Consider the following 23,744-nt stretch of genomic DNA (forward strand, 5'->3'; position numbering starts at 1 on the left):
CCGAAGGTTCGTTAGTCCGAAAACGAAATAAGGTTAGTTAATCATTCAGTTTTCGGACTAACGAACCTTCGGAATTACGAACCTCATTTCTTTTTCGGATTAACGAACCTTCGGAATTACAAACCTCACTTCGTTTTCGGACTAACGAACCTTCGGAATTACGAATCTCATTTTGTTTTCGGACTAACGAACCTTCGGAATTACGAACCTTCGGAAATACGAACCTTCGGAATAACGAACCTTCGGAATATCCGAACCTTCGGAATAACGAAGCTTGGGAATTACGAATGTATGCGGATAATTAAACCCAGGTTTAACCCTACTCCAAACTAGAATTTTAAACAACACTTCTATGGAAAGCTGGATTTTTAATTTCATATTCGTGACAATTATAATGTATCAATTAATGCAAGGGCGGAAATCTCTTCCCAAAAGAAGGGGGACCAAGCAAGGGGTTGGAAAATTTGACACAGAAAAAAAAAAGATTATCACCCCAAATGTAGGGTCGTTTTGACCAAAATAAATTTGACAAGCAAAAAAAGGTAGGTTATCACCCCAAATGTAAGGTCGTTTTGACCAAAATAAAATTGACAAGCAAAAAAAAAAGAGAGAAAAAAGGGTATATCGAGGAAGAAGTAAGGTCATCTCGTCCAATTAAAATACATGTATTATTTCCATTTGGAATGATGTATTTCTTTCCATCATAAAAGACCAACAATAGAAGGGGGACATTTGATATTGTGGGCAGTGGGATGCGTCCCCCCTGGGATTTCCGCCCATGAAATAATTCATTAAAACTCATATTTTTCCTATTGTTTCAAATTTTCGACTCAATCAATTTTTGAAAAACTATGTGCAGCAAGAAAAGGATGATTTTTAATTGGTGGATGAGTTGACAAGTGGCACTCCATAATAGTGTGGTCAAAGTTAATCCAGGCTTATCAGAATACCGTCCATTATATTTTGTATGACCTGGTTTTACTGCGCAACATTTCTCCTGTTATTTGAGACCCTGTCCAATCCTTGCATCCTATCATTGTGACGTCACTTCTGTGTATTAATCCCGAGATTTATGCTGACAATATTCACGGACATCCACACCCCCCCCCCCCCCCCGGATATCCACCCCTAGGACATCTTCCATGCAATTGGGATTTATTTTTCACTAACGTTTTTATGTACTCAATTTCACTTGCAAATAAAGTAGTTGACCTTCGAGTGGAAAAGCAAGCATCTCCTAGGATCCGTATCACAAAGGTTAGCTATTGATCAAACACTTGATTTTTTACAATTAATTAGCGATTGATCAAACACTTGATTTTTTACGATTAATCATGCATTGTAGTCAATGCAATCAATTGTAAAAAAAAAGTTCTACAATGATTGCTAAGCTTTGTGTTACGGGCCCCTTATAATGAACGTTGGTGGCGCATGTATTTAGAAATTCTCAAATTGCAATTATATAGAGGATTACTTTGTTCACAAGCAAGATTGATGGTATTGTTATTATATATACAGATATATATGTGTGTGGGGGAGGGGTGTTTATTTTCTCTAGAGTGAACACTGAGTCCAAACACAGAGAAATGGAAATGAAATGAATTGAAATAGAAAAGTGTGTTCATTACTACGGAAGTCTAAAATGATAAATCATAGCACATAATAAATTGGATGTTTTGTTATAGTTTATTTCATTCATTACATCACATCAATAAGAGAAAAAGAATGTGCAGCAAAGATTTCTTTCCATACACCATTACACAACAAAGCACTTTTAAATACACATCATATTCAGGGAGTCCCTTTTTCTCTATCGATTAGTCCAGTATTAAACGTTGATTCCAACAGTTTGGCAAACCTATTTATCTATCAAGGCACCACACACTTATTCCTACTATATTATACTGTACAGAGAATATATTTTCTAAAACACAGCACACAGAATAATGATTATCTTCAATTAAAAAACAAAAGAATCTGATTGATTTTCTTCTCTATATACAGAATAAATCTTCACAAAAATAGCAGAATCACAATTGAAAGATTGCATAAGAATTTTTTAAAATCCTGATTGTATGAAAAAAGCAAATTTGTTCTCATATTTATACAATAAAAAGATAGATTTGCATAATATTATAAAACAAACTACATATTACAAAATTCACTAAGGGCATAAGCATTGGAAATCACCCTGCATAAGATCACTTTACATAATTTCTACTTCAGGGAAGCATTTCATGAAGTCACTTGACAGTGATTTTCTCTAAAAATTGTTATAAGCTACTGAAATACTTGGATCTGATTGGCTGAAAACAATATTGTTGATGAAAATCACTGACAATATACTATGAAAGGCTCCCCTGGTTACTGCAATGACACTTCATTTCCTATTTTTGAGGGACATAATGTAAGGGCACTTTCACACCTATTTTGTAATGGTTTGACCCATTTTCTTCAACTCACTACCAGCAAAAGGTGGGTTATTCTACTTTACAACAGGGATGATTAAACCCTTTTTAACGGAACAGTATGGAGAAGATTCATAAGTCCAACAAGAAGAAATAATTTCAGGATGTAAACACAACCAAAGTAAATCTATAAGACAAGGCTTTCGGTCTCATACAAATGAACAAAAAGACAGAAAGACAAGATACCAGACGTTTTCTTGTCTCAACCAAATTAAATATTGGATTTTTTCTTCAGGGTTCATTTCTGTGTCTTCTCATACTGTGTCATCCTGTCATTTCTGTGCACTTAATAATACAAAACCGTTGGTTTTACACTATTAAACCACTTGACTAGTGAATTCAGTGATTCCCATTGACTTTACACAGGGATCACCCGATTCCAGTAGGAAATGGCTTAAGTTCCATATCAAACGGCATAACGATATCAAGTGGTGTGTAACGGGACAACTCTTACAGGTCAAAGATGCAGGGATAAGATACATCTAAGGCCACTGCTTCAGAGGCCCTATTGACTGATCGCCATAACCCTTTAATTGGAAATTAGTGATGCCCCTTCCAACGTTCTCCCTTTGTATTGTAATAAAAGAAAAAGAAATGAGCCATATGGAAAAGAATCCTTGCACTTGGATAACTGAAATCTAAAATCTGAATTTAATTATCTGCAACTATGGCTTTATCCTACTAACAATTCCTTTTTACATGATAGAAAATAACAAAAAACAAAAATTAACTGTCAAAGGTCTTCTTGGACGGATAGATATCAAGGTTATGTATCAAATCAATAAAACAAAAGTTAAGTTCCAATAACGGGCATGGCTGAATGGAACGATTGTCTGTGTCTTTTGCCATGAAATGTCCATACCTCTCATGGTCAATGAATTATCTACTTTCATATCTAGGAGCTTGGGAGCATTTCATGAAACCAAAAGCCAGTGGTTTTTCACTGACTTTTGTTATAAGCTACTGAAATCCTTGCATCTGATTGGCTCAGAGCATATTTGTCAGTGAAAATCATTAGCAAGATGCTTCATGAAAAACTCCTGATTTCACTATCTAATGAACAGGAACTTTTGAGCCCACTTACATCAATCACATGTTGTACAGTAAAATACCATGAAGTTTGCTATAGCACATTTACGGCCACTAAGATGAGGTGAGGGAAATTGGAGTTCAAAAACAAACAAATACAAAATAACCCTATATATTCAAGCAGACAGTTTCACAATGACAGGCTTGAGAAATTTGAGAACAAAGCAATTGCTAACAAACAAGTCACATATTATTTTCTTACATTTTGCATGTTCTGTAAGACAATCCATGCAAGTCCAGTCGCGGACATAAAACAGAATCATACTACAAGAGATCAACACCATTCTAATGCTTTTTACGGAACAAAGAAAACTACAGCTTTTCACTACGATTTTCACAAAATAAAACAGCACAAAGAAACAGAAAACAAATCGTTTGCACACACAAAGAAATTGCTGATGGGTCATCTACTGCACGCTAATCACATCAATTCGTCGAAACAAACAAAATCACACTCCGCACGGAATGATCCTTGTAACAGTAATACTGATGGAGTTTACTAAAGATAAGTTTATCACAACCCGGTCATGCGGTCATGTTTCACAAACCTTGCTTTCAATGGCCAATTAACAACTACTGTTATAAGCTATTGAAATCATGCCATCTGATTGGCTATTAGGAAATGTGTGATAGAATTGTAGTATTTATCATCGATCCCATGTTTTTTTCATGACAAAGGGCCCTACTGCTCCTAAAAACTGTGTGAGGTAATCTATGTAGGTCCAAATTCAATGAAACTATTCTCGTAAATCTGAATTGTTGTTTACGTCTCCTGTTCATACCCATGCAAGTATACCCAGTAATTGCAAGCAAAATGTCATTAAGTTTTTTAAAGTAATGTCAGACAACATTATAGAATCCACAACCCTTCACAATTATTTGCGCTAGTTATGCAAATATGTTGAGGAAACCAAGAACAAAAGATGAAGAGAAAGAAATCTGCTTTAAGTGCCAGGTATCGGATCACCATACTACCAAACCATGCGATTAATAGACCAACCAATTTTCCATTATGATTGCTTTGCACATTATGGGAACATCTAAATATAAATGAAAATGTCCCATACAGACTAAATTTCCACCAAGATAGGAGCTACTGTTGTACCATGCTCTTGATTAATGCAAAATGTGTGAAGGAAGATAATATAATAAGTTATTGCATTCAATTCTTGTCACTCACTTTAATGCAAATGTGTGAAGAGAGAGAATATAATAAGTTATCGCATTCAAATCTTGTCACTCACTATAATGCAAATGTGTAAAGAGAGAATATAATAAGTTATTGCATTCAATTCTTACCACTCACTATTCAAGCAAACATTGGAAATACCTTTCTAATATCCACATCAAACCTGTCTTTGATAAAGCTTTAAAATACATTAAACAAAATCTCTGTAGCTACATAAAAAAAAACTGTTATTTCTAACTGCAAGTAAAGTTTCATCCAATCACATCATCTTTGAATACCCTCTCATGAATTTCCAAAGTAAACAGAGACCACATGCATGTCTATTACCGGCAAATCAAAATAAAGTTATCAAATCTCAACAACTTCAAGTTACCTCATTCTAATAAATACCACTTTTCAAAAAATCCACTGTCATGTCCACATCATGAAGCATATCGGTTCACATTATCTAAAATAAATAACCACACTGCATCAAAAGAAACTGTTTTGTCATGCCAGAACTAATCCTTATTAACACCAAACCTTTGCTGATTCTTGATCAATCCTATACAGCTAGTATATTGAATATCTTGCACGTGCCAATAATTACCTCACACAATACTCATAATCATAAAGGGATCCCAACAGCCATTACTGTGGTATATTTCTTGAATCCTTAGGCAAGGCATTTTATTCATCATTATCTTTCTCCACTCAATGTAATAATGAACACCTGGCAGGAATATTCATCAGTTGAGACATCCATATAGGCCTAATTATGTTTACTGGATATACCTACCTATACTTTCATCATTCAATATAAATATGGTTTGTCAAATATTATTCACATCGTATTTTATTGTAATATTACTTTGTATGTTCTCATTTTGGTTGATATAATAATTACATTAACTTCTGCTAAAAATGCCGATATGTGACCAGAAAAGCCTCCCTTGTCTTACAATGATATTGCCTTGAGCACTCAGCAGCATGGATACATGCACTTAATAGTTAAAGAATTAATAACCAGAGTTATCAATAATGATTATTACTGTTATTAATATTATTTTCAAAAGTGTTCTTACTGTCAAGTTTAGTTGATTGTCTGCATTTGAAATAAACCAGTGTTTCGAGTTGTATCTGGCTTTCCAGCAAAACTAGTTCATTTTTCTTCCCCATCTGAACAGTAGGTATCTCTGTATATATTTATATTTTCTCAAAATTCACATTACACTTTTTGGGGATAAGTTGAGGTTACACATAGGGTATGCTTATTTATTGCTTAAAAATGAGGGGGGGGGGGGTTCTATACTATGGCGATATTTCATGCTTTTAATAAGTTCATGTGCCTTATTGGCATGAGATAAAATCCACACAAAAATAACTCCATGCCCCTATGTGCGCCATGCATAAAACTATACAAATTACTTCAACGTTGCCTTAACTTACACTAATCTCTTGTCTAATTACAACAATCTAATTTTTTTAGCACATCATATCCGATCGGTCCTAGAAAAATTCTGGCTCATCACATGGGGCAGTTCAAGCAAGCAAATGGCAGTTGCCGGAGCACGATGTCTCTACACCTCAATGTACAGCACCACTGCACTGCAATACTGTCTTATCAAGGGCCTTTTGCAGAAAGGGTTGTTATCAATCGCATTTCCATAAATCAATTGCAACTTGGCTGTCGACCAATCAGAAGCAAGAGTTGGGGAATAGCAAATTATCATTTTTTTGTGATATGATCAAATGCAACTGTTTCTGCAACAAGCTCCTGATCATAAAGAATACATTGTAATTTCTATCTGATCATCCGAATGGCAATATTAGGATAATGGGTATTAAGTGAGAAACATGTGGTTGAGGCATAGGAAATGAAACAGGATCTAACCGTGGAGCTCTCTTCTTTCCATGTATACTTACATGTATGAGTGGCAACAACACATTTGATTATCTAAAAAATAACCATGCAATCCCAGACCAGTTGCTTATTTTTTTATTTTTTTTATCACAGCTACTTCTGGGCCCTGTCTTACAAAGATTTACGATTAATCCAATCAATTGTAACTCTATGGAAATCCATTAGTGTCATAATTTTTTCTATAGTAAATTTGCACAATGTCCTTTTTAAACAAAGAGAAGCACAGTGAATTTTCCAGAAAACAATCATTGCATGAATATACATCATAGTTAGAAAATATTTTTGAACAAACATGCATAATAGATGTTGATGTTGCTGGCCGTCCATAGTTGTGATTAATCGGATCAATCGCTGTCTTTGTAATTCAGGGCCCAGCTCATCACAGATCAGGCATGTTGCATCTTGTTTTCATTCTTTCGTTGATTGCAAATTTTATGAAACAGGCTTAGGTACTGACTGCATGCAATTGAGGGAAAGCTATTCTCTCAACTGGCTTTGATATACCTACTTACTGTCAAACGGACTTAATCCTAAAACAAAGAACTCCTGCCATGAATTATGGAATGTTATAAACACTTTGGAACTATGATTTCTTACATCTCGTATAATAATGAATAATTTAATTACATAATCTACTTTCTTAAAAATCTTCTCTAAATACCACATGACAAGTCATGATGCTACTATCTGTTTTGGATCCAGAAGGGCGTGACTCCTCAAATCTGCCACTGATTAAAACCCCGATGTCTCCCACGAGATGGAAGGTTGGGCGGCACTTGAAGAATGGAATGCAGAGTGAATTCTGTACATATTGCATGGATACTCTACGCAACCGAATCACTTCCGTAACGAGCCGCGAAGCGAAGACGGACTGAGGCCTCGTGCAGACTGGGTCCTGCTACCACTACTCCTAAGCTTGGAATCTAGTTCAGAAAAAATCCCAGAAAGTAGAAAAGGTTAAAGGTAAAAGAAAGTAGTTGCAGCAAACAAGTATTTCATGAGAAAGTCTTTGAAATCAAGATTATTGGTCACAATATCATCATCTATCTAGACATGTTACATTAATATAAACTTATCTTTGTGAAATCATGAAATCTTGGCTCAAAACCTATACATGTAGTTCTGATGATCACTAACACAGAAAAGCATACATGGGACAGTGTATCAATATTGCGTGGAAAAATACCCAACAGTTGATGGCAACAGTTGATGGAATTCCATGCTTGGTTTGCTGATTTCTCAGCAATTACACATTTTCTTTCAGAGCCATTTGGCACAAATTTTTTTATTTTTTTTATACAAACACTTGGGTGGTAATTTTATTTGATTCTGTTCAAACTAATTTTGAAATTGTTACCACAACTGATATTTAACTTTAAAAACATGCAATACAATAATTAATGTAGTATATTGGATGGCACAGAAAAGAAAAGCAATCCAGCATAAATATTATTACCCTTAGGGATCATTATTCTTAAGACCGTGATATTGCACAGCAGGTTTTGTACATAAGCTGATGTGGAATTTTCAGATATCAGCGCATAGTGCAAAACCCTTGGATATTTGCAAGGGCAAATCATTTTGAACAAAATACATGTTTTTAATGCACTGATAAAAGGCCTTGTATAGATGCAGATGCAGACTAGAAATATATAAATGAGAAAGTGGAATACATATACTACCAGGAGAATATATTTGATTGACGATCAAATTGTTATTTGGGAGATCAAGTGGTCTCAAATTAATGCTATTGTCTCCCAACTGATGTAATCACAAACGTTTGGGGCATAAAACTACTGCAAAAAGTCAATGTGTGAATAAGATGTCATAAATTATGTTGGAAATGATTTAAATATAAATTTCGACTACTTGACATTTAACAATATTTAAAGAACAGACCTTTTAATTTCAGATATTGTAAATGTCATGGAAGTTATTTCAACATTCTCCTTTTGAAAAAGTATTAATACCTAAATCCATTGACAATATGACTGGTACAAAGTTGAATGCTTACAGAAATACAAATGTGAGATGCAAGACCTAATACGTTACAAATAATAATCTGAGAGACATTCAAGAAACTTAAGAACATGAGAGAAAAAAAACATTCCTACATTTCTTATGTAATTTTGAATTTGTACAAAATACGAACAAATGGGTTAAGATTGCTCACTTTTCCACCCAAATAGGAATAAACTTATTTGATAGAAATTAAGAGGCATTCAAGATAGGTAAGATACAGTATAATAGGGGGAGGAGAGGACCTTCCTAAATATCCTATACGTTTTTGAAAGACAATTTTGTACAAAATAGGAACAAACGGGTTAAGATTTCTCTCTGCTTTTTCACTAAATTAGGAATAAATACTTAATAGGAACCGTTGGCAGGTATGGGGTAATAGTGCAATCACACCATAGAAGCCGATTCCAGATCAACCAATGTCTTTCCATTGGAAATAACTTAATAACTTTTATCAGTCTGGAAAACAGTTTTCATTGGTGAAACTGTAACTTTAAGAGTCTTGGTGGATATTCGATACCAAAATTTGGCTGCTTTGAGATAAGGATTAAACTTATCCAATTCTCTTTCAGGTACAGTAAGCCTATTTTATCTTGAAAGAGAACTGGAGCCATTTCATCAGGCCGTTGAAAGTTACCCATAAGTTTCCGCACAACCTAGTGACCCTTTCTTGTGCTTAATACAATATCCCCAATTTTCTGATTTTCCAGAACTGGTGGGTGTTCCATAAAGCTGTTTGTAAATTAAGAGCGACTTTAAGAACGACTGGTGAACCTTTCTTATGCGCTAAATAATCACCAATGAACATATAATGGTGAACATCATTTACCACAAGAAAGGATTGCCAGTCGTTCTTAAATTTGCTCTAAACTTATGATAAACGGGTCCCTGAAGTGCATTTTTTACAGACCTAAACCAAATCAAAGTTTTGAAAGACATTGAATATCCCATTTGAATACTGTAACATGGCGATTTTAATCTACATGTACAAAGACCGGATTTCAACGGTGGAGCTGTAAGGAAGAAGTGATCGAGAATCTGAATTAGCAACTAAGAAAGGGTCACCAGTCGAGCATAAAGACGTGCCCACGTTACAAACACACCACCCGATGAAAACTTACCTATGCCTGGTGTGGATGTGCTGGTTGGTTTACCAAGCCGAACAGGGGATATACTACGGGTGCGGTCCTTGGCTAGGCGTGGTGATAGACTGGTAGGGGGCGACGCCCCTCTGGCTGACAATCGCATGGCGGACGAGTAGCCCATGGATTCATCAAGCTTCCGAGTCTCGTGCTCCAGGAGTACGGGGTCAAGGGTCGGGTCTCGGGAGACAGAGTGCAGAGACTCACCTAAAAATAACAAAAAAGTTAAAAATGACAGAATGTCATGGAAACACACATTGTTGTTTTAATGCTAAAAACCATTATTTTACACAATTACTAAATCTAAGGTAATCCAGGAATTTAGCCTCGCTCCTCTGGTCGCATCAGGACGAGCTTCCCTTCCAATAAGTGACATGGCTGGACGCAAGATTAACGTAGCGGGGCAGCATTTGCATGTACAGGCTGGAGGAATTTGTTTTTGTTATGTAGTAGTCTTTATTTGTTTATTCAGTTCAAAAACATATATACATACCTTATCAAATAACGTAACAAATTAATTGCAGCTGAGTAATACTGTTGATGATCGTAAATTAAAACCATTCGTTCCAGTAGGTTGACGCGACAATAAAATCATACATAAAAATTGCTGGTGATGAAGCACTTTGATGGATCGGCAGAAGCATGACAGCAGGAATGAGGTCTAAAGACACGGCCAGGTAAATAGTGACCAGTCGAGGCACGTCAGACACTGAATTGAAAAGTCTAGGAATGTAGTCGAGGCCAGCGTCAAGGACACATTTTGCCAGCCTTTGTCGTAACCTCAGGCCGAGTCACGTGGACAGAGTCTATGGGAGAAGGTTTTCCAGTGGCCTTCTGACTCCAAAGTACCGGCCTTGACTACATCCCTGGAAACATCAATAGCAAAGTTTGTCAGACTGAGGCCTTATAAACATCTTAAGCCCACCGCACACTAAGCGCTCCGTTGCGATCCAAATTTCAAAGAAATTATAATAAGATTTGAACCAATAAAGTCTCAGTGATCAGAGTTTAAAATAGGGGTAGGACTGACATCGAAATTCAGTCAAGTTCGACCCTCCTTGTAGGAATAAAAGCAAATTCAATTCCAAATCGTAATGAGTCACCGTCGGCTGCGACTTGAAGCCAATGTGGACATTACTCCGACCACAGTGCTTGCCGCAAAGTAAAATTATGATTTTGTTATTCCTAACACTAGGCCAAACTTTAGATACAAAAAATTTACTCATTGGTACTTTCATATTTAATGCAAAATACAATTTATTAAAATTGCGTTGTATCGGATCGTAAAGTATCGCTGTAATAATGGACTTACTGAGCATATTCCTGAGGTCCTGGATCTCGTCATTGGTCTTGGAACTCATCGAGATGTACTGTTGCCGTTTCTTCACTTCACGTTGCATCTGATCTTTCAAGGTGGAATTCTGAAGGAAAAGGATAAAAAGAAGATAACCGAATCACTGACGATGATCTTGAATAAAACATGATCAACACACAGCTATCAATAAGACACTGTCTGTTAGAAAGATTGGATACGAAAATCATATATCAAATACTGCTACCCCATACCATGACCAGCAAATTTAGTTCAAATAGTCTAAATTCAATTAATTATATTTCATGCTTTTCTTAAAGAAAAAAAATGTCCTCAGACTATAAACATGAAAGTGAGTACAATATGGTGCAGAAGGACATCTAAATTCAATTAATCATATTTCATGCTTTTCTTAAAGAAAAAAAATGTCCTCAGACTATAAACATGAAAGTGAGTACAATATGGTGCAGAAGGACATTAAAATTTGGGGCACAAATTACAAATATATACATCAGAAAAGAAATAATGAAACATATATGAAGAACCCCCCCCAAAAAAAAATAAATAAATAAAATAAAATAAATAAATAAACTCCACGTTTTGCAATGTTTTCTTAAACCTGTGTTGTTAATGATTTGTGTCACAATTGGCTTTCCATGCACTCTTAAAATGTTGGGCAACATACTGTCCACACAACAATTGGTTAAAAAATGTATCCAACTCTGGGTAGTTTTCAACCAATACTGTGTAGTTTTCACCCAAAGCACACAGTATTGGTTTAAAATTACCCAGAATTGGATAGTTTTATCAACTTGTTGTGTGGACAGTATGTTGACCAACATTTTTACGAGTGTAGTCAAACCACAACTTTAAACCACAGCTTGAATTAAACCAAAGTTCAGAATAGGGGCCAGGGTGTTTATACTGACCTGTTCTTCGAGTCCTTTGACCCGTTGCCTGTGAGCCCTTTCCCTCGCCTCAAGGGTCCGTTCTGCCTGAAGCTGAGCTGTTCTTAATCTCTCAGTCTCGATCTCTGTCTCCTGTCTGTGTCTTGTTGTTAGTTCAATTAATCTGGAAAAGAAATGTTGGAGAAACTGAGAGGGTATCTGTTTCATTAAAGTTAAATGAAAGTAGCTGCAGTAAAACACTGATTTCGTGAGAAAGTCTGTAAAACCAAGGTTAAGTGTTACTATACCGTCGTGGATCTAGATCTGGTACAGTTACATAGACTGAACTCTGTGAAATCATAAAATCTAAGCTGAAAAACGATCACACTGAAGATCGTCAACACAGATAGGCACACGTGGGACAGTGTGTTATTAGTGCTGGAATAAAGACTGGAAGCAACCGAATCCGCGCTTATTTTGCTTATTTCTCAGCAATTACTTAATTTCTTCCAGAATCGTTTGGCACATGTTTTTTATTCATACAAACAGACACTTCGGTGGTCATTATATTAGATTCTGTATAAAGTCATTTTGAGATCGTTACCACAACTGCCATTTATCCTTAAAGCTATCATAAAAGTATTAGTTCAAGTAATAGGAAGAATATTGGAGAAAATGATATACTATGTAAATATATTCTTTCATTAAAATTATCATTGGTGTGCTTTTTAGCGATAAAACAAGGATTTAATTAAGATTGTCCGTGAAAATTAACATGTTCCAAAAATAAATAATGGAGTCAATGAGGGGTTATATCAAAGTACACCATTCAAATTATCTAAACATTATGATTGATGTAAATCATCCATTAAGAGTTTGAATTAATTCTGACTAATTGCATATTTCAGATTGATTGTAACTTACATCTGCTATAAACAGCTAAAAAAAAGAGAGACTGATTTGAATCAATCCTAAATATGTACAGAGAGGCCCACGGAAAACTGGAATTACTTGATAAGAGGTTACCGCACCATACAAGTTTTGATAGAAACAAGTTGCTTTTCGCCACATTTGTGAAAAATTCCCAGTAATCTGGTATTCTATAACTGATTTTCTCTTCATATCAATTATAACAATAGTAGGAATAATAACATAGTAGTACGACTATACTCTACATTTGTGAAAAATTCCCAGTAATCTGGTATTCTACACGGCTTCTATCCTAACCTCTGTGCATGTTGCTGTTCCGTCTCAGCCAGAGTAGCCTGTAGGGACTGGATCTGTCTCTGCAGCTCGACGTTCTCCTGGTCTAGGGAGGTGAGAGAATGGTCAAGAGCTCCTTTCTCTGATGTGGCCCTCATCACCGCCTCCTCGTGGCGCATCTTCTCTCGCTCAACCTGCACATTCAAGAATATAAAGATAGGAGTACATACAGGAATTGTAATAACTGATTTTCTCTTCATATCCATTATGATAATAGTAGGAATAATAACATTGTAGTACGACTATACTCTACAGAGGACTGTACTTGACGGATGAAGAAGATACAATGTATTGGGAACTCATCTTAATCTGCAGAATTTATGTCCCACAATTAGCAAGGGATTCTAGGGGGGGGAATTATCATACACATCCATTATAGCGCAAACAGCCATTTGAGGAAGGAGTATCTCGTGATGGATTCAATCAATGATTTCCAATGACAACTGTTAAAAGCTACTGAAATCCTTCACCCTGATTGGTTGTGAGCAAATTCACTAGTGAAAATTACTAAAAAAATGCTTCATGAGAAGGCTCCTCAGACAATATCCGAACCTTGGCCCTATTTTCATAAAGAATTGTTTTAGCAACAAATGGCCAATTTATATCGCAAGTTCACTATCAACCAATCAAACCAAAGGATTTCAGTAGAGTTATACTGTAATTTCAAATGTGCTTTTCTAACAAGTACTATGAAATGGTCCCCTCACCTTATCCAGGGTCTTCTTGAGAGCAGTCTTGTCCTTCTCCAGACGACCTGCGCTGCGTTGGACCTCTCTCTTCTCCGTCTCTAGATTACCGTAAGCCTTCTGCAGCGTGGTGACGTGTTCCTTCAAAGAGCGTTTCTCAGCTTGTAGTCTCTGGATCTGAGTCATGGTGGTTTCCTCCGATTCTTGATGTTGCTTCACAAGCTGTATCGGGGGCAGAGATGAAGATCTATAGTTTCATTGATATTCTGAACACAGCTGTGAATTCTCACAGGTAACTTGAAAAAGTCTAGGTGGGGTTTGAATCTACTTGGTCTACTATCTGATGGTGTAATTCTAGTATTGTGTAACACCATCATGGCTAAACTCACTACAGTTGGGACCTCACTTGATCTAAATGCCATTTAGTGTAATGCCCTTATGGTCTAATTCCACCTTAGACCAGCAGTCCTTTTTATTTTGCCCCTGGTAAAATAAAGCTAGGTTCATAAAAAGCTCATCTAATCATATAAACATCAAAGTGATTTTAGACCAAGTGGATATTAAATGAAATGGGTATTGCCTGACTGGAAACTACATAATATGGCTAAATTAGACTACATAAGATAGTAGACAAACTAGGATTAGACCATACGGGATGAGACCAAATGGAGAGTAGACATGGGTGTAGAACACATGGTAATTTACTTTGCCCCCTTTTAGACAAAGTGGGGTTAAGACCAGGTGGGTGTTTCATAAAGCTCTTTTTTGTAAAGTTTGAACAAAGGGTCACTAGTCGTGTGTAGATTCATTCGGAACTGATGAACAACTTTATGAAACCCCCACCAGGGGCCTGTAAGACAAAACTTAGCAATGATCGTAGAACAGATTTGAACGATTGATTGCATTGACTACAATGTTCAATTAATCGTGAAAATCAAGTGTACAATTAATCGCTAATCTTTGTTTTACTGGACCAAGGTGGGGTTTCGTCTCTACAATGAACTAACCTGTTGAGATGATCTGACTTGTTGCTCAAGCTCCGCCCTCCTCAATTCACACTCGGCTAGATCGTTCTGTGTCTGTTGTACCCTCTCTATCAACTGGTGGTTCTGCTTCTTGGCATCACTAGCTGCATGTCTGTTAACAAAAGGATAGATGAGCTGTGAAACAGTGGGTCCAGGATTCAGATCCTGTTATAGTACCAAGTCCTGCTGGACACGATGCAATACGAATATGCCCCAATCACATTTTGCATAAAATATAAAGAGTTCAAACAAGAAAATATTATCTTAATTGAAATTCAGAAAAATGCAGAGTGTTCTTTTCTAAAAATGATTGTAGTCATTAAAAGGACTGTAAACAAGAGAGGTTGAGAGGCTCGGGTAGTTGGAAAGGGGAGAGATGGCTGGTTTCAGATGGCGAGTGGAGTTGCGTAGCAGAAATGAAGACTCAACATTTGGACAGGTTGACTGTTCAGGTTGACAAATCACTCAATCAATAATACTATCTATAGATTTATTACCTGGCAGCATCTAATCTCTCTTGAAGCACCCTCCTATCCTTCTCACTGTTTGCCACGGCTTGCTGTAGATGATGTAATTGCTCCTGTTTCTGAGTAGCTTCCATTGCAGTGTCGTTCAGTGACAGGGATAGTGATTGGAGCTGAAATGAAGATAAAAATTGAACACTAATATTATTCACTTTTATACAGCATGTATACATCAAATCAATGTCCCTCCGCACCCTGCAGATTTATCATTACCCAGTCATCGATCATCGACTCCCTTCAGGAGTTGAGTGAGACTTCAAAGAAAAAAGCCATGAAATTTGTTGGCGTTATATTTGTGCATTACTGAAAAATCAAGTGGGGGGCCATGAAGTCCTTTATGATTGAGCTATAGAATAATTTCAAGACATCTATGAGGGGAAACCAAAGAAAATCCCCACAGCAGTCCACCAGATTTGAGATACTACAAAGCTAACCTGATCCTTTAGAGTATGTTCTCCTTCTTCAGACCTGGCCAAAGAACTTGACAGTCTATCGATGGTCAGCTGCAACGATGTGTTCTTGCTCTCCAGGTCCTGGATCTGTCTCATCAAGGCGTCGATCCTATCCTGTAAGACCTGGCTCTCTGTCTCCTTATCATTCATTGATAGATGAGACCTCTGAAGGTCACCTTCAAGGGCCCGTCGCTTCAGCTCCAGCTGCGTACAGCGGTTCTCGGAGGCTTCCAAGGTCTCACGAAGGGACCGTTTGTCCCCCTCCATCTTTTGGGAGCCCTGGTTCATCTTGGCGATGCGGTCGCTCAAGTTACGCTTCTCGGCCTCGGCTGATTGCAGGGAACGCTCAAGGGTGTTGATTTTCTCCTGCATAGAAAAGATTATAATGAATGGAAATCATTTGATCAGTATCTAGATTAATTTTGCTATTACAATTAAAACTTGGTACAAGATATACAATTTGTAATAACAAAATTTCCTGATGTCACAAGGTAAGATTAATGGTCTCAGCTCAAAATCCCCTCAAACAAAACAACTCCTACGCCCTGCAGCATCAAAGTTACTATAATGACAATTGTTCCATCCAATGGTTAACTGCAATGGTAATCATGGCCAATAGCCATTCAAAGTCTATGGCACGTATTCTGAAGTCAGGTTTGACTTAAACTCAGGTTTAAAGTTGTGGTTTAAGTATGGATAGCCAACTGTTACATAAATCACTAACGATATAGATATCATCTTTCAGCTCATTTGGCTCTGAAATCATTCATAATTGTCTAGGAAGTATGAATAGATGATTGTCTTCACCATCGATGAATCAGGAAAGAGCACAGTAAACATAAGAAGCATACAACTTAATGAAAAAAATTGATACTTTTGGCTTCCCATACTTAAACCACAACTTTAAACCTGAGTTTAAGTAAAACCTGACTTCAGAATACGGGCCAAGGACTCCATGGAAGATTCCATTGGATGGGAAAGATACCACAATATTAACTTTTATGCAATGGAACAAAGTGTAACAATTAAAATGTTATTGTTCCTGAGACGGTTGCTGAGGATGGAATAAAATAGCTATTTTCTTTAACCACTTTGATTATCAGGAACATCACATCATCATTATCATCAACATAATCATCATATCATCAACATAATCATCATCATCAGAGCTGCCAAGTTGTATTTTGCATTTTCAGTATTCTTATCCCCCAAAATCAGTATTTTGACACAAAAATCAGTATTTTTACCCTGTGAGATAAAGATTTTGTATTTTTCCCCAAAAAAGTGTATTTCGTAATAAAATGCTTGGCGCACTCGCCCATCACGGCGCTCAAGCTGCATGCAAGCTAACAAGCGCACTGCTCTTGCAGATGAAAAAAAAAACCATTGAAACTTGTGCATATATCACCCTGGTTTTTACAAAGTGATTGAAAAAAAAAAAACAAGTTTCCTGAAATTACATTGATCTAATAACCATATTTGTGTACGTTTTATGAAATAGAGACATATAGAGATGATTTTTATTTTTTTTACAAAAAACGTATTTTTTAAAGAAAAAACGTACTGCCGTATTTTGGTTGCAAAAACGTACTAAATACGGCTAAAACGTACTGGTTGGCAGGTCTGCATCATCACCACCATCATCATCATCATCAATCATCATCATCATCATTACCAACATTATCATCATCACCATCATTACCTGCATGCCTTTGCGATCCCTCTCACTACGACGGATGGTCTCTTCTTGTAGCATGAGGGCAGTCTGTGCACTACTAAGACGTCCATCAGCACCGCGTTTTCCTTCCTCAGCTTCCGTCAGTGACTTCTGGAACTGTTGAAGACGTTGGTCGACACGATGCCTGGCTGCCTCATTCTCAGCGAGCTCTTGGGTGAGCAGACGAATACGGGCAAAGGCTTCATCCTAAAAACATAAAATTTTTAAGCAAACTACATGTAGGTTAAGTGTGTATAAAAGGTGTATAATATAAACTTAACGTAAAAGCTTTGAGAACATCTCTTTAACATCTCTTTAACAAAGAAATGCCCTCATTCAATGAGCAAATTTACAGTACTAACAGCTTTTCTACTCTGTTGCAATTTGCAGAACTGAGTTGCTTAGGGCATTTCTGCCCTGGGGAGGGTTTCACAAAACTCTTCATAAAGTTATACACAACATTACACACAACTGGAATATGGCACGCCAAATATGTGCCTCACTAATTTTGATTTAAAGTATATAGTTTTATGAAACAGCCCTGTGGTGCGAAAAAGTATGGAAATTAAATGCCGTTTAGAAAAATTCTAATGGGGACTTTTGAACCGAAAGGTGATTTCACTTAAATAAAGATGACAAAATAAAGCCTGAACCCACCCTTTCTCTCTCTGTATCCTTGAGTTGCTGGGAGAAGTCCTTGAGAGCGATCCTGACAGTCTCAGGGTCGATATCAGCAACGAGCTGCTCCATACGAGTAGGGGAGGTGCTACGGGTTGGTAGAGGACTACCGGACCGGTCCTGGAGCTCGGGGGAACCTGTGCGGGGGATTGGGGTTCCAAAGCCATCGGCCGTTGAGGCAAAGGTGTTGTCAAAACCTGTAAAGTAATCAGTTGCAGGACAATTTTGGTTGCTGAGAAAGTAAGGATATGCTCATATTTAAAAGTCTGATGAATAATTGAAAAATGTAATAGATTATCAGCTACTATAAATAAGTAGAAATGGGGTGAGTTGTGACTTGAAAAGTAAAAAAAAAAGTCAAAAACATCACACTGCTACAGGTAATGTCTTCATCAAACATTTCTAAGCATTTACCTGAAATGACTTCTTAACCCTATCACTACACATAGACATTTGAGTAGATACAGAATCTACAAACTACATAAAAAACTACGTAAAAGCACAACAAATCTCCAGGCCTACATTTGACAGATTTAGTCCAAATACCTTTCCTGACTAATAATAATAATAATAATAATAGCCAATTTTTATAGAGCGCTTTTCCCAGAATGGCTCAAAACTCGTTACAGAATATTATTACCCCGGTCATTGGATTCATTTCAATCCCGCACGAAAAGTGCACAATTTCCACTCCCTGGGGAGCATTCCTTGCATTCATCGCAGCCTCATTATGGCGCTGGCAAAATCAAACATACAATATCTTTCGCATCCTACCGGGTACCCATTTAGCACCTGGGTCGAGAGTGGCAAAGTGTGGATTAACGCCTTGCCAAAGGACGCTAGACCGCGGTGGGATTCGAACACACGACCCTCTGTTTACAAGGCGAGAGTCAGAACCACTACACCACTAGGACTAGGACTCTTATTTCTGAGAAATGGTCTGACAAAGAGTCGTACGATTTTAAATAGGATTAAATAAAATGTAATAAGATGTAAGAATAGGACTCGGTCCTACTGCCCTTGTGCTGGATTAGGTGAAGGCCCGGTGAAGGTTTTTAAGATCTAAATACAATCGTACAGATGTCGGATTTACCTTTGACAGGAGACCTGGTCCTACGTCCTCGTGCCGGACTAGGACTCCTATCTCGGAGTGATTGTCTTGTTCCTGGTGAAGTACTGCTAATTAGACTCATTGAGCTGCCCATTCCACCCGCTCCGATGCCTAGGGTTCGCCGTAGGGTGGAATGGAGGCTTCCGAGTTTGAACTCCACTTCTTGCTTGGCTCCTAGATTGGGACGAACGGAAATTGGAAACAGGGTTATGAAAGACAACAAATAAGAAGAGCTGGAAAAGGCTGAAATGCTGAAATTGCAAGAGTATTTTTGTCAGGGAAATTAACGAACACTCTTATCTGGTCGGGCTCATATTGACCGTCCATTCAGATGTTAATTGATATTCAATGTGTTTTCTGCATTGCTGGTAGTAATCATTTTGTACTTTTGTAGCTACATGTAAATAACTGCTAATCAGTATTAACTGTTTTATTGTCTTAGTAGATTTAGTGCTTGACATATGTTACCTCTTCAAATCATGCTCATTATACAAAAGATGTTCCTTTTAATAAATCATTATCAAATAGAATAAAATTAATAAAGCTTGGTGAAATTTACCTTCCACTTGGGCCAACTGGGATTCCAAACCATTGACCCTTCCCTCTGCAGCGCTCAGCTTTAGTTTAAGTTCTCCCAGCTCTGCCTTAGTCCCGTCAAGTGAGTTCTCTGTGGTGCGTAGCCTTTCTGAGATACGTCTCTCGGCCGAACGTGCCTCGTCTACGGACATGGCGTAATCCTTCTCCTTGAGACGAAGCTCCTCCTCCAGGTCGCCATAGCGACGGTTGAGGTTCTGAGCCTCCTTCCGAGCTGACTCCCGCTCTGCCTCTGTCTCCATCACCTACAACAGAACAATAGAAGCAGATGGTTAAAGGTTGGTTCTGACGCAAATTGAATCACACTTCATAAAATCTAGGTCTATTTCTAAGGCATAAGTCTGTATAACTGCATGTACAATGATATCCAATACCTTTGTATTTTTATTTACTTCTGAAAAATTAAATGACTTGTACTTTGTAAATTCTTAATTCATTTCAAGGACACAGGACTGTATGAATACATTATCTAACTACATCTAAAATTGTTTTTAAAAGAGAAGATAACACATTAGTTTGAAAGTTATCAAACCAAAACCCATACCCAGGGTAAAAACAGTACATCAATCAAAATCTATTTGAAAAATATACACATACATGTACAATAATAATAGGCAGCATTTGAATGGTGCCATCTATTATGAAGCATGCTTTAATACCAGCACATACTTTAAACACAGTGCATCAATCAAAATTACTTTTAAATGTATACAAATAGTAGTAATAATAATAGGCATATGAATAGCACCATCTATTCCATGGCACACTTATTACCCCAGCTTTCCAGTGCTAGGTTTATTCAAGGAATTAATCCTTCCAAATACCCGTTCACCTCACCTGGGTTGAGTGCAGCACAATATAGCAAAACAGTAACATGAATATTTGATTCACATATATCATCAGAAGAAAAAGCTAACATCTATTATCTTACCTTTTGTTTGAGGGCATAGATTTCCTTCCTATTTTCATCTTCTTTCTCGTCGTCCCTAGCCACACGGTTTTGGAGATCATGAATGTCCTTGGTGAGCTTAGCCTTATCAGTGTCCAGGGTCTTCACCTAGTTGTTAGGTAAGATTGAGATAAGATTGTTTAATTTTCAGATTGTTAAAGGAGAGTTCCCCTGACAAAAAGTTTATTGTAAAACCAGAAGAAAAAATAGTTTAAAAATATTGAAGGTTACATTATTAGAATGTTAATTTTTTTTATTTGTGACATCACATGCGAGCAGCTTTACATGTATCATGAATTATAAGTCAATGAAACTTTATTTTCAAAAAAAAAAATTGAAGATGGGTTTTATTGTACCTTCAGTATATCAACAGACAAAGTATTTCACACCTGCTCCCGAAATAAGAAAATTTTCATCCATCATGAGCCATTAAAAACTGCATTTTATATTACATAACATTGGGGCAGCTGCTCATATATGACGTCACAAATCAAAAAAATAAAATTCTAATAACTTTCCTAATCTTCATGGATTTTCCTTAAACCTTCATCAATATTTTTACTTCTTTTTTTCTGGTATTTTTTAAATAAACTTTTTGTCAGGGTGAACTACCCCTAGGCAGAGGTCTTTCTTGTGTCCACTTCAAGTAGCAGATGGTCTTATTATCAGATTGTCTAACAACCATCATGTCTAAACCCACTTGGTCTACTACTTTCAATTCAGTCTATTTAAAATTTGGTTCTACCATCACTTGGTCAACTGCCATTTAGTCTTATGTCCAGATGGTCTCATTTCCATCTTTTCTACTTATCGTTTTACAAATGAAAATTTGGTTCAGAAAAAAGTTCATCTTATCATACTGGTGTTAGACCAAGTGGATATTAGATGAAATGGGTGTAACCTAACTGAAAACTTGACAAAATAGACAATGGGCTAAATGGCCATTAGACCTGATTGGAGGCAAACTATGATTAGACCATTATCATCAACACCATCATTATCATCATCATCATCAACATCAACATCAACATCATCATCATCATCATCATCATCATCATCATCATCATCATCATCATCATCATCATCATCATCATCATCATCATCATCATCATCATCATCATCATCATCATCATCATCATCATCATCATCATCATCATCATCATCATCAACACCATCATCATCATCACCATCATCATCATCATCATCATCCTCACCTGTCTTCGCAGTTCCTGTAGCTCCCGCCTCGCTTCCAGGCGTGACTTCTCAACTTCCCTCAAACTGGCTCGAAGATCACCAGATTCCTTCTGCAAAGCAGTCTTACTCTCCTCCAAAACTGTCAAAGTAAATAAGAAGTTTTGAATATCTAATGGAATCTATGGTTTAAAGACGAAAGATTAACGCAGATCACAAAAGATATGATTATGTGATGTGGCATTGCAATCATTTGCCCCTCACTTAACCTCCCCCATCTATAGCTCTGATCCATAATATCACAATGTGGCATCAACATTTGGAGGGAGTGTAACATAAAAAGTGCAGTACACTGTGCAATATCTTGATTGAAAGTTCATCGCTCTCTGCTCTATCCTTGATGAGTGCAACACTATCAACATCATCAACATGATCCCTTCATAACCTATACCATGATGCAAAAGTCTCTCCCTTAACGCCATATACTCTCCTTCTTCACTCGCAGTAAGGCTGATTTCCCCAAGTCAGGGCTCCGTAACACAAGGATAGTGATTAATCGCTAAATGACATCGCATAGCAAGACCATTGTAGCAGGCCCATTTTGCTCAGTAGACCGACTAGGAAATAGAGTTGTTCTTTCAACTTCGCGATTAATTGCTAACCTTTGTGCTACGGGCCCTGAAGATTCTACGTCATGGATGATAAATTTAAAGCTCCCTACCATCCAAAATGGCATCATCAGCACAATCAATTCTATCAAACACTAACCGGCAATCTTCTGCGTCTTGTCCTCCACATTCCTGTTCAGCTGGATGCGATCCGTCTCCACCTTCTTCACCTTCTGTCTCAGTTCTTCATTTGTTCGATTGATGGCGTCCTTCTCGCGGACCTCGTCGTTCATCTGTCGCTTCAGCTCCATGTTCTCCTTGCGCTGGATCTCCCGGCCTTCATCACCTGTACATATAAAACAGTAGGTAATGCACTTGAATCTTACACTCAACAATATGTTCTTATGTTCAAGGTTGACTTGAATCTAGCCTTGACGTTTGCCTTGATCAATGTACAATATAATTTTAGTTTTCCATCCAAGGCATTTCACATCTGATGGATTGGATTCGGATACAGTATGGTTGAATTCATTGAATTCATGACAACAAAATTGCTGTATCATTACATAAATTCATTCAGATACATCATTCTTGACCTACATGTATATTCATGTAGCAATTATCCATCTGGCAGAATCATGTTTGGTAAATATATCTTTTTGAGCATTTGGCATTGATTAGCATTCTTAATAAAAAAATCTTGCTGTATCGTTACATAAATTCATTCAGATACATCATTCTTGACCTACATGTATATACATATAGCAATTATCCATCTGGCAGAATCATGTTTGATAAATATATCTTTTTGATCATTTGGCATTGATTAGCATTCTTAATCAAAAAATCTAAAAGAGTTGCAATTGAGTGCAGTCTAGTCTTTTTAATTAAACATGTGTAAATACTGTGGAACTTTTGTGGCAAAACCATTGCTTGA

The 23,744-nt window shown here is 37.1% G+C and overlaps 1 protein-coding gene across 4 annotated transcripts in view; it reads right to left on the reverse strand.

Annotated features, from left to right (window-relative positions):
* Positions 1-1,667: 1,667 nt before the first annotated feature.
* LOC129275833 (rootletin-like) overlaps positions 1,668-23,744 on the reverse strand; it is a 50,869-nt gene continuing 28,792 nt past the window's right edge. For all 4 annotated transcript variants that reach the window (XM_064109540.1, XM_064109541.1, XM_064109539.1 and 1 more), the window contains 16 exons: positions 22,968-23,153; positions 22,223-22,341; positions 20,991-21,116; positions 20,025-20,304; positions 19,448-19,639; positions 18,334-18,551; positions 17,662-17,883; positions 15,942-16,325; positions 15,481-15,620; positions 14,966-15,095; positions 13,980-14,180; positions 13,237-13,406; positions 12,052-12,193; positions 11,123-11,231; positions 9,790-10,017; positions 1,668-7,572 (listed from right to left, as the gene is read on the reverse strand). In XM_064109540.1, coding sequence (XP_063965610.1) covers positions 7,487-7,572; positions 9,790-10,017; positions 11,123-11,231; positions 12,052-12,193; positions 13,237-13,406; positions 13,980-14,180; positions 14,966-15,095; positions 15,481-15,620; positions 15,942-16,325; positions 17,662-17,883; positions 18,334-18,551; positions 19,448-19,639; positions 20,025-20,304; positions 20,991-21,116; positions 22,223-22,341; positions 22,968-23,153 — 2,933 coding nt within the window. In that variant the 3' untranslated portion in view covers positions 1,668-7,486. The remainder of the gene's footprint in view (positions 7,573-9,789; positions 10,018-11,122; positions 11,232-12,051; positions 12,194-13,236; positions 13,407-13,979; positions 14,181-14,965; positions 15,096-15,480; positions 15,621-15,941; positions 16,326-17,661; positions 17,884-18,333; positions 18,552-19,447; positions 19,640-20,024; positions 20,305-20,990; positions 21,117-22,222; positions 22,342-22,967; positions 23,154-23,744) is intronic.

This window comes from Lytechinus pictus, chromosome 14 (genome assembly GCF_037042905.1).
Source record: "Lytechinus pictus isolate F3 Inbred chromosome 14, Lp3.0, whole genome shotgun sequence".
NCBI classification, from domain to species: Eukaryota; Metazoa; Echinodermata; class Echinoidea; order Temnopleuroida; family Toxopneustidae; genus Lytechinus; species Lytechinus pictus.